Source organism: Lycorma delicatula, chromosome 1 (assembly GCF_047948215.1).
Source record: "Lycorma delicatula isolate Av1 chromosome 1, ASM4794821v1, whole genome shotgun sequence".
NCBI lineage: Eukaryota > Metazoa > Arthropoda > Insecta > Hemiptera > Fulgoridae > Lycorma > Lycorma delicatula.
In genome coordinates, this window is record NC_134455.1 from 124,907,149 (window position 1) to 124,925,768 (window position 18,620).

The following is an 18,620-nucleotide window of genomic DNA, read 5'->3' on the forward strand; positions in this document are numbered from 1 at the left end:
GTTGACATTTTTAAGAAACCCACCAAGCAAAATACAATAATACATTATGAATCCTTTCATCCTTTCATTTTTTTGAGCCAAAAAATGGCCATATTTAATACCGTGATATATAGAGCATTAAAATATGATATAAAATTAAAAACTGAAATAAATAATATTAACTGAAATTAATAATATCATCATTGTAATGAATGGATATAATAAAAACTTATAGATAAATTACATAATAGAATAAAATACAAAATTTTCATAAAATATAACATAAAGTTAAACAATAGGAATGGCAAAAATACCTATATACTAAAGTCGAGTATAACATAAATTATAGAAATTTCAACAGAATATTTAAATTATTTGGTTTAAAAACTACATATATAACTAATAATAAAATATATAAACAATACAGATCCATCTAAAACAATAAAAAACAGTAATAATTTAGATTGACAAGGCATATATAGCTTAAAATGCGCAGATTGTGGATTAAATTATATTAGCAAAACCATTGGTCATTCTCAATTAGAATACGAGAATATATCAATGGTATAAAAAAAGGTCAAATAGAAAAATCTAATTTCACTAAGCATATTATAAACAACAATCATAATTATAACCCGGATAATTTTATTGACATTCTTGATTTTTCACATAATAAACACATTACTAATAACTTAGAAAAGTACCATATATATCTTAATAATGATAAATTAATAAATGAACAAACAAATTTTGAAAATAATATATAAAAACAAGTACTAAACAAAAACTATAGAGTGAGTTGACCATACCATTCCTCTCCAATTTTACCACAACAGTGGAGACATTCAATATGACAGGATGCTAAGTCAACACAATTTTAATACATGAAAACCACCTTTATATATTCAACAAACTTTAGATAAAAATTCTACTCATGACATAAAAGTATTAGTTAATAAAAAAAATTTAAGTTTCTGAAAGTGCTAGGACACAATAAAAGATTGTTGATAAGTGAATTTTATATTTTAATTATTTAAAAAAATAAATATTAAATATAAAAAGTAAAGTAGATATAATTAATATTACACATTAAAGCAGAAGAAAAAATATAAAGAGTGGTTTGAGAATAGAATAGAATCAAAATACATCTCAAACTGTTTTGAAAATGTACATGAAATAAAAGTGTTAGGACCACTCATAAGTGTGCAAACTATCCAACACCTAAAGCGATACACTAGAACCTTTATAACATTTAGAGATAAATTAAAAGGAATTTGTAATGATGAACAGTACACTACTAAGTGTTCCCTACTACATGCAAACAACGCTAATTTGACCAAAAAGAAATCTTTGTTCAAAAAGATCTAGAATTTACCCTCATTCCATTTCTTCAAATTATATTGACTACCCATGATTAATATTTAATAAGACAGTTCAATAGAAAGGTACAGCAATAAGAGGTAAGAGTCCAGGATCTACAATACGTAGAGGAAATGAACCTCTGACACATTACCATTCCATATTAAGCAAAAAGAAGAGAGGACAATTTTTTATAATCTAGTTTTCTAAATTTTCATCCTTAAAATAACGGTCAATATTAGATGGTTTTATGATAATATCCTTATTACTGTTTAACTCAATATTATAATTTGAAAACACTTGAGAGGAGGTGTGGCTGAATACAGCCGGGAATCTTGTAACCTTATTGCCAGTTTTCTTTAATGATAAACTCTTATTGATAATAAACATTTTGTGTAAAAAACTACTTAACATAAACAAAACTTCCTAGTTTAACAATCTTCTAATTTTATACACTTCAATAAAAACAGCAGTTACGTGAAAAAAATAGCAAAACTACTGCAAAACCTTTTCAACGAGTTTAATGAGAAATATTAAATCAGAAAAGTTGAAAATTTCAAATAAATTGCTATTTTTGAATTAGGAGTCATTTTGGGAAAAATTTTTCAAGATGAAATCTTTTAAAAGAGCTAACAGTTACACAAATAAAAATTTTCATTAAGTCCAGCCACAGATGAAATATAACCTCTGTATGCTTTCTATCTTACTACCTCCTTGGATCCCAACTCCATACTTAAATAACATCAGTATTTCCAATATTGAAGTCCAAATTTGATGATTTTGGATTCAAGTATTTATGCGCGCACGCATACACACATATTTTTTTTGTTTATTTTTTTTTTTTATATCTGTCATAAAAAATAAATTTGTTCGTTTCAATGTTCTGAGCCTTCTGAGTCTAAAAAAAAGAAAAAAAATGTTTGATACAATTACAATAATTCCCCTCGTCATAGTATGTACTAACTAAAATTACTAACAAAGTAAAAATTGATTAATAAAGAATTCATAGATAAGTAAGGAAAACATCATCATGGTAAGCTTTTGATTCATAAAATATGAACACAATAATAAAAATTGTAATATTTAACTACAGATTTTTAGAATACGCATAAATCATCCATTCTTTTTATAAAATAAAGGAATTTGAGACACGGTTTAAAACAAAATTAAATTTAAATGGTCCATAACAAATCAACAAAATTAGACAATGGAGAGAAATCTTATGAAAGAAAATAAGTGAAAATAACTAGCAGAGAAATCACTGCATTACATTTATTTAATACCACTTTCATGTTCAGAGCAACGATTTCCACAGTTCCAATAAAATATGTATGTATATATATATATATATATATATATATATATATATATGTTATATGACATATTTTACATACAAGTTGTTATTTGTCTATTAACACAGGCATAAAATATATAATTACATTAATCAAGAAAAAAGTTAATCTTCAAACCAAATATTTCTATCTCATGTATCTTTTTTATTTCGACTGTAAGTCTTAAAAAATTGAGAATACATAAAAATACGATAAAATCGACTTTAAAAAAGCACTAAAAATGAGAATTAATACTTTTTCAAAATTCTTTAAATACACGTATCATGTACCTTTTTTTGTACTTTTCAATGTACATGGACTTCTGAGTTTAAAAAAAAAATAGAAAAACGATTTTTGACACAATTAAAATATTTCCCCTGGTCATAGTACATACTACCTAAAATTGCTGCGAAAGTAAAAATGTGTTGTTTATTTTTATGTATTCTTACTTTTTTACGACTTAGTCAAAATAAAAATGATACACACGAGATAGAAATGTTTAATATGTTTAGTTTGAAGATAAACATTTTTCGTGATTAGTGAAATTAGATATTTTATGCCTGTGTTAATAGACAAACAACATGTACGTAAAATATGACTGACACACACATACACACACAGGATGTTTATTAGTCTGTGGTTTTTGACTTGGTTTTTAATGGTTTTAGTTTTTTCGTAAATTTATTCACATCAAATCTTTTTATTTGTTTAAAATTTGGATAATCTTAGAAAAATCCAATCAACATGAACATTAGCTGCTCGCATGGCACTGGAAAAAAAAACAACGTCTGGATAAAAAATGTAGAAAACAACGTAGAACATTTACTAACTCTCGTGAAGGCTTTTTGAAATGGGGGAATAAGAACTACTCTTTATTCTAAACTTTACAAGTAACTTCCAAATGGACTTGGCATGCCGAACAGTATGTACGGTACAGTGAAGAAGGAAACAGAAAATCACTTTATTTATAATTTCCTTTAATAAGCCTGACACGGGATGCTTATTATTTTGAGAATGTTTATGCGGCTTAGATATGTTATCAGGTCGCCGCCTACAACCTATACAGTTACGGCATATAACATATGCAAGTCTACATATAACAACTCTGTGCTGATATGCAAAAAACACAAAGACAAACAAACCAGTGCTTTGTTTGTCTTTGTGTTGCATATTGAAAATTCAATATGCATTATTTAAAGTAAACGTTACAAAAAAATTTACTAGAATCTAAGTTAGAGAAAGCTAATTAAAAAATCAAGTTTCTTCAAAACTTCCGCTGGAAGATATTATAGAACTCAACAGATTGTTTTGTACTCAATCAACTATTTTTATTATTTATTAATGATCTGCTACAAAAACTTTAACCATTTATTATTACCCTCTTCGCAGATGATACAATTATAACTACATCCAAAGATATTTATTTAAAAACTAGAAAATTCAACTCAATCAAATCAGATAAAGCAACTGTATTGTGTTTTCGTGTAACACAACACCATACTTGACGTGCGAGAATATGGGAAGCCTTATGCTTCCATTACAATTTTTAATAAATTCTCAATCAATTTATATGAAATAGAATTAATACATTAATTATATTTACAATTAACACAATTAACAACAAAAAAAAAAAAAAAAATCATACTTTTTATTCTATACATTTTACAAATTATTCTATAAACAGAATTTTAAAAGATAGTCTATATATGACTAAACGATTTTAAATTCCTCTAAATAAATCTTTAAATTTAAAATTATTCAAATGAGTTCAGTACAAGTTAAATTTAACAATTGTTAAAAATACAAGAGGCAACACCAGCCATTCCTTAAAAATACTATTACTTTTTCTATAATTCACTCAATAATAATGCATTCAAACATTACATTTATATATCTATCTTGCAATTTCACTGATTGTGTCTACTGTTACATTTGGAAAAAAGTTTCCATATTTAGTTATAAATATTTCTAATTAATTGGATTAGAATGAACAATAAACCATTAATAAATAAAAAATTAAGTAATCACAGAACATATAATTAGGAGGCCAAGTCAAAAAGTAAAGCGAAATTCAAAAAATCAATAAATTTATTTCTACTTACATAAATGATACATACATTATTTTTCAACATAATACCCTCCTACTTTTCTATGCACTTAGTCCACTTTTTAACAAGCTTTTGAATCCCTTCCTGGAAGAAAGTTTTCAGTCTGGTGTACAGAAAACTTTTCACTGCTTCTATGGCCTCATCATCATATCAATAACAATGATTCCCTCGCAACTCTTCTTTTAATGGGCCAGAAAGATGCAAATCGCTCAGCCAGGTTCAGACTGCATAGAGGGTGGTCCAGCAGCTCAAAACTGAGATGTTGAAGGCAAAGGACTGTTTATTTTAGCCGAATGAGGTTGAGCATTATCCTGAAGCAAAATCACGCCTTTAGAAAGTTTACCGTGTCTTTTGGATTTCATTTTTTGTTTCAGTAAAAGCAGTAGCTCACAGTAGTTATCACTGTTTCCTGATTAACCTTGTGAAGTAAATTAAAAGTGAACCTTCCATATTCCAGAAAATCATCATCACCTTTCCTGCTTTTGAATTTTTTTGTTGCGCGAAATGAAGGGTGTTTCCACACTAAACTTTGTCGCTTACTCTCGAGTTCAAAGTGGTGGACCCATTTCTCATCAATGATTATTATTCACTTAAGAAATGAGTCTCCTTCGTCTTCGTAATGTTTCAAAAGCTTCTAGGAAATTTTCAAACAATTCTCTTTGTAGTTGCTGGTAAATTGACATGGCTGAGTCATGGCTTATATAGAACTCATTTGCAATGTCATCACCTGTAATTCGTCGATTACTGAGAATCATTTGTTTAACTGCTTCAATATTGTCGTTAGTCTTTGAAGTGGAAAGCCTACCTTGCCGCTGTTCATCACAGAAAGAAATCGTACCATTTTTAAAGCAATCAATCCATTCGTAGATCTTGCTTCCACTCAAACAACCCTCTCGATATTGCTGCTGCATTCGATGAATAATCTATACTGGTTTCACCCCTTCTGAACTGAGGAAATGTATCACTGCTCGCATTTCTTCCTTGGTGCAATCAGACGAAGGAGTACTCATTTAAACAGACTTTTAAACACAATCACAAATAGCTAACAATGAAACAATACTTTCAATGAACAGCTGATAAAGGTTATGAGTTAAAGCAGAACAATCATTGCTGCTATATGTGTGATTAGGAGGGAAATCAAAATTTCCCTTTAATTTTTAACCTACCCTCATATAAACAGAGTGGCAGAGTCCTATGCAAGAACTACTGCATGAAAATAAACAAGAACAAAACGAAAGTAATGAAATGTAGGAGAAATAACGAAAATGTACTACTGAATGTGAAAATAGGAAGAGAAAAAGATTATGGAGCAGCAAAATCTTTTTATTTGGGAAGTAGAATTACTAAAGATGGAAAAAGCAGGAGTGATATGAAATGCTGAATAGCACAGGCGAAATGAGCGTTCAGTCAGAAATATAATTTGTTTACATAAAAAATTAACTTAAACATCAGGAAAAAATTGTTGAAAGTTTATTTTTAGAGCGTAGCTTTATATGGAAGTGAAACTTGGACGATCAGAATACCTGACAAGAAAAGATTAGAAGCTTTTGAAATGTGGTGTTATAGGAGAATGTTAAAAATCAGATGGATGGATAAATTGACAAATGAAGAGATCCTGTGGCAAATTGATAAAGAAAGAAGCATTTGGAAAAATATAGTTAAAAGAAGAGACAGACTTATAGGCCATATATTAAGGCATCCTGGAATAGTTGCTTTAATATTGGAGGGACAGGTAGAAGGAAAACAATTTGCAGGCAGGCAACATTTGGAATATGTAAAACAAATTGTTAGGGATGTAGGATGTAGGGGTATACCGAAATGAAACGACTAGCACTAGATTGGGAATCTTGGAGAGCTGCATCAAACCAGTCAAATGACTGAAGACAAAAAAAAATAATATGTGTGAAAAACTGCTATTTTATCGAGATCAAACCCAGAACCTTTTGAATGAAAGGCATTCTACATGTTACCACTTCGCCATGCAGGTCAGGCGTTCAGCTGGCATGTGCCAAATGGTATAAAAAGATTGTAATAACCAAATTTTTGAATCCAGATATATGGCCTTAAGAAATTGTCAGTCTCGCATAACAGTCCATAAGTATGTGGTGTACAATCAGTTGGCAGTCACAGCAAACAAAAATGGGTGCATGGGTCTGTGTCATGAGCTATCAATGAGCTCATGAGGCCTAGTGTCTCCCTATTCGCAAACGATAAATAATAACCTCCTCATGACACTTATTCCTACATGAAGAGCTCCAGGGTAACATAGTGTCCTTAACTGGACAAAGTTTATTATTGATGGCAGCATTCCATTCACTCTGCCACTCATCACAACCACACTCTTCAGAATACACACAAGATCATTTGAAACAACGCGATTAGTGAAAGGAGGCTGTAAACAAGTCTTTTACCACATGATCAGTGCGCTCATTGTCTGAAATTCCAATATGGATGGAGATCTAGCAAAAACCCACAATTGTATTAAGTTGAGTTAATTCAGAGATGACAGACTGTATATCGCAGACAACAAACAAGATAGGTATCTGGAGTGCATATCACTAATGGCTTGCAAGACATTCATTGAATCTGAACAAACAAGTACATGTCAAAATGTTGGGTTAAGTATATTTAAGGCCTTGTTAATCACAAACAAAATTTTGATATGGTTTTTCTTTTTAATAAACTTTGAAATTCTTGCATTTGTATTTAGTTCCTGTGGTCTTTAGTCATACTAATTTACTCAGAATCAAATTCGTTACAAGTTTTTTTAAAGCTTTTCTGTGTTTATTTCCCATTTAACAAGATTATTTTACGTGTTCTTCAACCCCAATCTTTTGTCTTTTACCCCAGATTCCTGGAAAAATATTGTTCTGCAAACTATTTTTACAATTTTGCGGGCTAGATTTCATACAAAACGATTAAATATTACCCTTTAAATTGTGTTCCAAGAAATACAGTCACCTGTAATTTTACCGAAGGCGCACAAAACAGGGCGAAATTATTCGCCATCCGACAGTCTCTAACGAAGCGCTTCTGAACTATATAAAAGGAAGTTCGTAATTTATACGAACTTCCTGTTTATTTTCGCCGAAGAACTTATCCTAAAAGTATGTTACACTCTGTTCGTGAATCACTCTGTTTTTGATTCCAAGTTGCACAGTAATCTCTTGCGAAATTAGTATATAGTCAAAAATAAGAAAAAAATTACATATAAACATAGGTCAGAAAATGGTTCGATAGCGAGTTTTGAGAAACATTTAGTCCTGATTTTTGCTCCCTCTATGAAATTAAACCGTACTCTTGGGGTACAAATCGAGGGGTAAATTTGGTGCTTCTTCATGGTTTTTCATCTAAACATTTGAATAACAATGGTCCCCGACCACGTAGGTTTTCAGTAAACCTAAGTCTGTCTCATTTAGGTTTTCAGAAAAACGGGGTAAAACACGAAAATATTTTGTCGGAAGATAAACATTTTTTTTTTTTTAAGAATAAAATAACCTTAACCCACCGGGTTGGTCTAGTGGTGAACGCATCTTCCCAAATCAGCTGATTTGGAAGTCGAGAGTTCCAGCGTTCAAGTCCTAGTAAAGCCAGTTATTTTTACACAGATTTGATTACTCCATCGTGGATACCGGTGTTCTTTGGTGGTTGGGTTTCAATTAACCACACATCTCAGGAATGGTTGAACTGAGAATGTACAAGACTACACTTCATTTACACTCATACATATCATCCTCATTCATCCTCTGAAGAATTATTTAAACGGTAGTTACCGGAGGCTAAACAGGAAAAAGAAAGAATAAAATAACTATTAATTTACCAATAAACAAATAAGACTTCTAGTTAACTTTGTAGAGAATTTAATTCTGAGAAAATTGATGTAAATAATGTCTATTAAAATTAAACACAGATTTGAGAAGTTCAACTTTATTAGAAACAAAACACACGTACTGGATCTGAAAAGAGATACGATTTTAAACAGAGCAAATTTCATCGATGTTTAAACAACATAATGAAAGCAAATAACAGAAAACTTACCAATAACAGAAAATTTTGAATAAAAATAGATTTAAAAAGATAAAAACTCACATTTTTTTTGTTTTTTCTAAAAATTATTATTCTTATATTATATCAAACTGGTTACTTGATAAAGATGCAAATATTTCTTCAAAGCAATTGCCCAACGTGTCCATTCTGTTCAATACGTAGTTCAGCTCGGCGAATCCATGCTAGCCGGGCACGTCTACTAAAATCATTATTATTCCTAACAGTAGCTCCAACTTCTATTATACTATGTCTCAATTCTTCTTGAGTGCCAATACCAAAGGAAGAAGTCCGCAAGCGTGAGATCGGGAGAGAGGTGGCCATTTTACTGGTGCGTTTGGACCAATCCATTGCCTATTAAATATGTTACTTAAATCATTCATCACATGACGACAGTATTGCGCAGGTGACTCTACCACTCGCTCCACGGAGACCAACAAATCCGCACTCTATCTGCAAGTGGAATATCTTCCAAGATTGCCAACTTTACTTGCAATTTTTTTTGTGCAAAAATTGCAAGTATCGCGCTCCATTGAGACTTGGCGGTAAGAAACAAGTGCCTATAAGATTATCACCAAGAAGACCAGACCACACATTAAACAAAAAGTGCGTTGGAAATGACTTGTAACAGTTTCATGGGAATTTTCTTCTACCCAAATATGAGTTTTTCGATAACACTGATAAACATAATTTTTGTTTTCTAACATGCGATACATAATCTTAATCTGTTTTTTATGCTGAAAACGAATATGAACTCAGACTCTTTCTATCAACCACCACTTTAAAAAAATTAATTTTAATTAAAGGATTTTTTCCATCTTTCAACGTATAGTTAGCGTTTTAAGCTCCTATATTGTATTTTGTTAGCTCGTTTTTATTGTTTAACTTTGTTAACATGATTTGTAAGATATAAATAAACAATACTAGACAAAAAATGAAATCACATCATAGTCGCATATTATGACATCATATCTAATACTGAAGAGTAAGCCTTCATGGGGGGACACGATTAATCATGTCTGTACAGGGCAAAACATGTAGCTGAAAACACAGCTGTGTTGTTTGTATTAAGCACTGGGTTTAGGAATGAATTAATTTTGTTCAGTCTTATTGCTGTCTTAAGTTTGTTAACAGTGCAGTGTCACTATTCCTTGAAATTATATAATTGATGTGGATGTCTTTTGTTATGTATGTGGAGAGTTTATCGTAAAATCAAATAGAAAAAACATTACACCTTTAATTAAAAAAGCATATCATTTGTACTTTCAGTGTAAAATTGGTGATCAGGATAAGAAGTGGACTCCTCATATAATGTGCACCAATTGTTCTGTATATTTAAGAGGATGAATGAAAAGTAAATGGAAGGCTTTGACATTTTGTGTACCTATGGTTTGGCATGAAACAAAGAATAATGTAACTGATAGTTACTTTTGTTCATCAAGTGTGTCTGGAATTTCTAAACAATCTGAACGTAATGTAAAATATTCTTCACTGCAATCTGCAATCAGGTCTGTATCTTATAATGAAATAATTCCAGTTCCTGAGCCACCTGTGAAAGTATGTTTCGAAAGAGCGATGAAGAATCGGGCAGTACTGAAGACAACAATGATTTTCATTTTGAATTATCTTCCAATAAGCCACATCTTATACACAAGGTGAATTAAATGCTCGGTTAGCGATTTAAATTTATCAAAAAATCATGCTGAACTCTTATGATTAAGACTGCAAGGTTAGAATTTACTTCAAAAAAATACAAAAATTTCAGGCTTTCGAAGCCGATATAAAGAACTTTCTCAGTACTTTATTGATGAAAATAATTTGGCTTATTGCACAAATATTGATGAGATTATGTTGCACTTAGGACAAGTTCATAAACCTGAGGACTGGCGCCTTTTCATAGATTCGTCCAAGTATAGTTTAAAGGTGGTTCTACTACACAACGGTAACAAATATCCTTCGATACCGATCGCTTACGGTATTAATTTGAAAGAGACAAACGATGAGATGAAAGACGTTCTTGAAAAAATAAATGATAAAAACATAGCTGGAACATATGTGGTAATTTGAAAGTTATAGCTATTTTTTAGACATGCAGTTAGGCTATACTAAGTACATGTGTTTTCTTTGCGAATAGAACAGCCGAGCTAGGGGATAAACATTATATTACCAAAGAGTGGAAGAAACGAGACAACTTTACTTCAAATGGGAAAAATATTATTCATGAGTCCTTAGTTGAACCCAAAAAAATATTTTTATTTCCTCCCCATATCAAACTAGGACTAATAAAAATTTTTGTAAAAGCAGTGAAGGATAGTCCCGGATTTTTATACATCAGGTAGAAATTTCCGAATGTAAGTGAAGTAAAAATTAAAGAAGGAATATTTGTTGGCCCTCAAATAAGAGAGTTGGTGAAAGATGATGTATTTAACTCAGTGTTAAATAATGTAGAATGTGCAGTTTGGGCTTCAGTTAAAGACGTTGGCAAAACGTTTCTCTTCAAAAAAAAAGAAGAAAATCCGACAATTATCACGACATTGTTAATCAACTTCTTACTTCATACAGAACTATGGGATGTAATATGTCTTTGAAAATATATTTCCTCCACTTACATCTGGATTTTTTCCCGGACAACCTCGGAGACGTAAGTGACGAACACGGCGAACGTTTCCATCAAGACATTTCGGTGATGGAAAGCCGCTATAAAGGGAAATGGAATACTGACAAGCTAGCCGATTACTTTTGAACATTAATTCGGGATGTAGCTAAGGCTATTTATAAAAGAAAAACATCAACGAAATCATTCTAACACAGGTACGGCCATGCAAAATTATAAATTTTACAGATTTTAACTATATTTTCCCTTAATTTTTTTTGAAGCGTAATTTATTTAAAACTAAGGGTGATAGAAAAATTATATTTACAGATCTGTAATGTACGCAAAAAAAAATTCATGAAATGGTATTACACTTAGAGAAACATAAAAAAAATTTTTTTTGTCTATCAGTGTAATTTACAATCCCATTTCTTGTAAAACAGGTTTCATCAGTAATTAGAATATTACTTTGGAAATCGGGATGATGTTCACATTTTCTAATTAACCATCGATAGAATTTCATCCGTTTATCAAAATCAGGTAGTAATAACTCTTGTACACGTGTTGTATGGAATGGGTATAATTGTTGCTCCCGTAACGTCCACCACATAACTGATTGCGAAACATGAGAGTGATGTGACAACCTTCAGGTGCTTGAAGTGGGAGATAACTGTCCCGCATTCAATACTTCTTCAGCGTTGGCATTTCTCTCAAAACGTTCGACCAGCATCGAATCGTTGGGATTTAAGCATACCAGTTTCTCAAACTCGCCTTTGCTAAGCCTCAAATGCTTTACGATATGGTAATCTTGATAACATTCCCGGCATTTACGCACAGCAGCAATCCATTTTTATTTCCTTTACCACAAATTAACAACTGTCTGTCAACTTACCAAATATAACAAATTATTGGTATCACCAACTGTGAATGAATGACAGAAAGTAACAGCTAAATTGGATATTTAAATGCTAGACACTAAACTTAATTGTTGATCAGCTGTTATTGTCAACCTATGAAAAAAATCAAATTTTTAATATATTTTAGAACGATGTCTTTCAAATTTATTTTTATAATTTTTAGCATATGTATGTAAATAATTCTGTTTAAGTCGTATCACTTCTCCGATCTAGTTTATGTGTTTTGTTTCTAATTAACGTTAAATTTCCCAAATCTGTGTTTAATTTTAATAGACGTTAATTAGACAAATTTTCTCAGAATTAAATTCTCTACAAAGTTAACTAGAAATCTTTATTTGTTTATTGTTAAATTAACAAAGTTATTTTATTCTAAACCTATAAAACTGTAATCCTCCGAAAAAACATTTGCGTACTTTATTCCGTTTTTCTGAAATCTAAGCGAGTCAGAGATCTGGGACCATTGTTATTCAAATGTTTAGATCAAAAACCATAAGGAAGCACCAAATTTACCCCCTCGATTTGTAACCCAAGAATTTTTTTAATACGGTTTAAATTCACAGAGGGAGTAGAAAGCGAGGTAATGTTTCGTGAGCCGAAACTCTCTAACGAACCGTTTTCTGACCTATGTTTATAAATACATTATTACTTATTTTTGGCTATAGAATAATTTCGCAAGAGATTGCCGTGCAATTTGGAATCACCAGTATGTATATATAAAACCCACCGGGTTAGTCTAAAGGTAAACGCGTCTTCCCAAATCAGCTGATTTGGAATTCAAGAGTTCCAGCGTTCAAGTTCTAGTAACGGCAGGTACTTTTATACGGATTTGAATACTAACTAAATCGTGGATACCGGTGTTCTTTGGTGGTTGGGTTTCAATTAACCGCACATCTCAGGAATGGTCGAAATGAGACTGTACAAGACTACACTTCATTTACACTTATACATATCATCCTCATTCATCCTCTGAAGTAATACCTGAACGGTAATTCTCGGAGGCTAAACAGGGAAAATGTATATATATATACAGACAACACCCGAACATGCTCTTTATAGTTAAGTTTTGGTAATAAAAGTTTATTATCAGTTATATGGTTTCTATTCTTCCCTGAATAGAAATCATTCATTCCTGTTTTCCTATTTTTCTATGGATGGATGTGTGATTTTTGGAAGTTTCCAGTTTCTCACTGTGTAAAAGATTTACAGTTGTAGGACTAAGTAACATATAAAAATTATAACAGTTTAAATAAAGAAATGAACAAAGAAGTTCATTTGTTAATAGAAGAAAGAAACAATTTTCATTTATCATGAAAAATAAATATTTAGTTAATTATGTCACAGTGTTAATTAGAAGGCGTACAGTTTTATTATTTTCTTTTTAGTTACTTCCTTACTTATTTTAATTTATTTAATTTTTTTTAACTGACTTAATTATCTTTTTTTTTTTAATCATAATTAATAAATCCTTTTGTAATAAATTTCATTTTAATTATTCTATTGCTTCTTGTGGAAATTTTTTTAACCATAATATTTTTACATTCATTTACATTACTAAACATAAATTGTCTAATTAGGAAGAAATTTTATTCTTATACAATTTTATTATTTTTTAAAGAGAATAACATATTTAACAAGTTTGAATAAAACATTTATAGTCTGGATTAACAACTAATGATATGAATTACTAATAAAATAGGGAATATATATATTACTGTATAATGCTACTGTTATTATTTTTTGTTATACTGAATTTAGCAATATAAAATATTAGTGAAAGTTGAACCAGTTTTATGCAATCATACATTTATTTAATATAACGGTCATCTTTTATGTATTGTCAGTTAATTCATTCATATACTTTTGTATGAAACTTAAACAAAATTAGTTGAAAGATTAAATTAAAAAAAAAAATACATATTTCCACATTCCGTACAGCCTTAGTTAATACTCAGTGGCACCTTGTAGAAACAATGTAAATACATTGTTTCTCTGCATTCCTTTCTTATTTTTATCAAGATACAGTTTTTTATCTTTTCATTTCTTGTGAAATTTTTTTTATATGGGCAGTTTTTTGAAGGCCTATTCATATGTAAAATAAAAATCAAATGTTGGAAATTATAAATTAATATTTTCTGAAAAAAAAATGAAACCTAACATTAAAATATGCTCAAAAATTATGAAATAATACTGGTTAAATTCTTTAAATTAAAAAATCGGCACTAATTCAAGGACTGGTAAAATTAAAGGTATATTTAGTTGTTAATTTTGTACTACTTCAAAAAAATAGTAATTTAAAACCTATTTTACTGAAAAAAGTATTAATCATATAACCATAAGCAAGCACTTATGAATAAAGGACTAAATTAAAGTGGATTTTTTTGAGAGAAATGAGATCAATACAGCCAATGCTTGATACATACAATACAGATATATGCTTGAAGCATATAGTGAGAAGGTATCACTTGGAGGGCTGATTATAAATGCATTTTAGAGGACTTTGTCATGTCAGCACAATATACTCAACTCCAATAAGAATACTCTACTTTCTGTAGTAAGCCTGGCACATGAACCTTATTTTTCTTGAGAATGACTGTTTCTTGAGAATTACAAGTTATTGGTATCATCTACCAGCTCACCTAGAAAACCGTTTGGTTAAGACACCAACATTTTTATATAAGAAATAATCATTCTGCAAACGTAATTACCAATATTTTATCCAATAAAGTCCAAAGAGATGTACAAAAAAATACACTCACTTCGCACTATTATTTTGGGTAATATGATTGATCAATAAAAAATAATTATCATATTCAGGAACTTAGTGGTTGTGAATTTGATAAGGACACTTGTAAAGAAATAATCTTATAAATGCAAGCAATGTTATAGACATGAATCTCTTCTGAGTGAAGCCAACAAGCCTTCATTCATTATATAATTGTAGGAGTATAACTGATTAACAGTCTTTTAACTTTGGAGGGAAACAATATAAATACTAACATGTAATTTCTGAACAGGTTTTTGATAAGAAGGAAATTAGCCTATGATTAAATATTTCATTTTTTAAAATTAAATGCAGACAGTTGTAAACTACTTCTTGTAAAGTACAAAATGACATACTACCAATACCACTCAATTTCATAAAATGTACATTAAGATTAAATTAAAATCACCTGTCAATCAATTTTTAATTATGTAAAATATTTGAATCCAATCTTACATAATACATACTGTTTGTTTTATTCAATACTTGGATAGTAACTTTAATAAAAACTTATTTTTATAATTACAAAAATTAGCAAATGAATTTACAATTTCTACAATTACCAAATGTATAAATTTGCAACTTGACGGAAAAATGTATTTTTCAAAATATTTAAGAAAATGAACCACTTTTTTATTGAACCATTTTTTAAAAGTGAACCACACAATGTGGTTTATAACATTTTATTATTAAAATGTTACAAAAAAAAATCATTATTATAATAATGATTTTTTATTATATCTTTAATTCTAAAAAAATCAGCGATAAATATTGGCTACAAAACGAAAAAAAGACTGTCCCTCTCTTCTTTTTCTGTTAAGCCTTCGAAACCACCGTAAGGTATTACTTCAAAGAATGAATGATGATGATAAATATGAATGTAAATGAAGTGTAGTCTTGTAGTCTCAGGCCGACCATTCCTAACCCACCGGGTTGGTCTAGCGGTGAACGCGTCTTCGCAAATCAGCTGATTTCGAAGTCGAAAGTTCTACGCTTCAAATCCTAATAAAAGCAGTTACTGTTGTACGGATTTGAATACTAGATCATGGATCTAGTAAATTATTAAAAAATATACAATTTTTAAAATTACAGTACATGTGACCATGAAAATAATATGAGTTTTTAGTAAACATTACTTCAACCGCTATCGTCTGCACGTTTTCATTGATAAGAAGCAAATTTACAAGTACTTAAAGTTTTACGTAAAGATATGAAAAGATTTAATTGCTAATTAACTTATGTGTAATTCCTTTTGTGTAATAGACTGAATTGTATTTCCTTAATAAAAAATACACTACTGACGGAAAAATTCATAACTAGCGCATTGTTTTAATGTTAATACTAAGTTTTAATATTATCTATGTAGCAAAATGTTTAACTGCAGCATAAGTTTCCATAAAATATGTCAATATGCGCAGAAAATAATTAATGAATTAACGAAAACCAGACGAAACAATATGTTGTTAAAACTAGTAAATAAATCAGTATGCTATAATATCGATACTTAAACAACTAACCTATAATGTAATGCTTACCCTTCAATTCCACCAAAAATAACATCAGCCATAGTCACGAATGTGATATACCGGTCAAAAAGAGATGAACAGCTTGCATACGTAAGTGTCGATGAACAGTTACGAACTGAAATCACACATCACTATTTACTACTGCCACTGTCATAACACAACAGTTAAAGCATTATTAGTAGGGATATGACGAAAGTTAACTAACGCTTTCAAGCGGTAAGTATTCAAACTAAAAGAGTTTGCCATATCCAAATTCTCGATACTGTTAAATGAAGTACTGACATTACACATACTAAATGTAGTATTATATAGTTTATTGTTTTATACGGCTTAACACTACAAGGCAATAAACAACCCTACATACAAAAGTACTACAAAATACATACACGTTAATAAAAAATATATGGTATTTTGTAAGGTTACATATTGATTAGAATATCATTAAGTTAATTCAAACTTTCTTCTTATCCGACAAATAAATAGTCGCCAATTGTAACACTTGTACACAAGTGTTATGAAATTTTGACTAATGACAAAACCATGTTCTGTGATGAACTGCACAATAAATTGTTCGAAAATAGTTTCTGATGTTAAGGTGAAATCGCACTCGCTAAAGAGTGGTGCTTAAGAAGAAAATATTACTCTGTTCAATTCATTTGTATCAATACTTTACACGCTATTAGAGACATGATGAGATGGGCATGTTTTCCTTGTAATTGAAGAGAAGCTACTCCCAATTTCATTAAATCTGTAGAAAGTATTTAGTGGCATTAATATTAAACGAAAAACATCCATAACGAAGTCGGTATACAACTGAAACTTTAAAATATTAAAAACACGTAGAAAATAGTAGAAATATTTTATGTATGTATCTTGCATAACCCAAAAACTATTAGCCGTAAGCTGTTGTAAATTTGGATTTAGATCTTTTGTAACATCTAGTTGTGTACCTCCCTTTTTATTGCAATCGACTGAACCAAAAGTGTCCAAAAAAGCCCAAAATCCAAAACAAATGTGGATTTTGGATTTTTTTTAACTCCAGTAATAAGCCCTCATTGAGATGTTTTCAACGATATATCATAAGTGGTACTTATTTTCATTGGTTCCAGAGTAATAGCCAAATAAAATTTTAATTAATGAAATATTTGGAACTTACAAGGGGAGGCACATCGGTTCGAATCAGACTTCATCTCCTTATTTTTTTAAATTTAAATGTATTGATTTATTAATAATTGTTTACCTCTCATGGTAAAAAATATATTACGATAAATAATAATTCAATAATAACAATAAAAAAAATATATGAAAATTATCAGAAGTTATTAATGAAATAAAATTTTATGTACTTTTCATTTTTTTTAAATGTGTGTATGTAATTTAGTAGGCGTACAAGGAAGTCATGTTGTGTCCGCATCACATTTTTTTAAATACGAACGTGGACGTATGACTCATGATTTTGATTTAAAATTTTACAAGAAAAACAATGGTGAACCCATCTTTCTGTTAATGCCTTCGTTATTGAGTTATAAGTATTCAAAGTTGCAATGATGGAAAAGCGTTAACAACAAAACGAGATAAAATGCGCCGTATGAACAATTTTATTGCATTTTACATTCATAATGTATAATCCATACAATAACAAAATTTAAACAGTGCTATAATATTGCCGGCCTTCGTGGCGCGAGTGGTAGCGTGTCGGCCTTTCATCCGGAGGTCCCAGGTTCGAATTCCGGTCAGGCATAGCATTTTCATACGCTACAAATCATTCATTTCATCCTCTGAAGCAATACCTTACGGTGGTCCCGGAGGTTAGAAAAAAGAAAGAACGAAAGAAAGTGCTATAATATTTATAATAATAAACAATAATTAATAATTAACTAATTTCTCAAACATGGTTACCGCTGATATATTAATAAATTATTAAAAGGTGGAAATCCACCTTACCAGCAATTAATTTTGACTTTACGAGATCTTTCAGTGCTTAGACCATTGTGTGGAGATT

At 30.2% G+C, this 18,620-nt stretch overlaps 1 protein-coding gene across 1 annotated transcript in view; it reads right to left on the minus strand.

The window, feature by feature from the left end:
- The window catches only part of LOC142321874 (N-acetyl-D-glucosamine kinase-like), an 84,842-nt gene extending 68,051 nt beyond the window's left edge, over window positions 1-16,791 (minus strand). Inside the window, exon 1 of the mRNA XM_075360346.1 lies at window positions 16,628-16,791. Within this exon, the coding sequence (XP_075216461.1) occupies window positions 16,628-16,659 (32 nt within the window). The 5' untranslated portion in view covers window positions 16,660-16,791. The remainder of the gene's footprint in view (window positions 1-16,627) is intronic.
- Window positions 16,792-18,620: the final 1,829 nt, after the last annotated feature.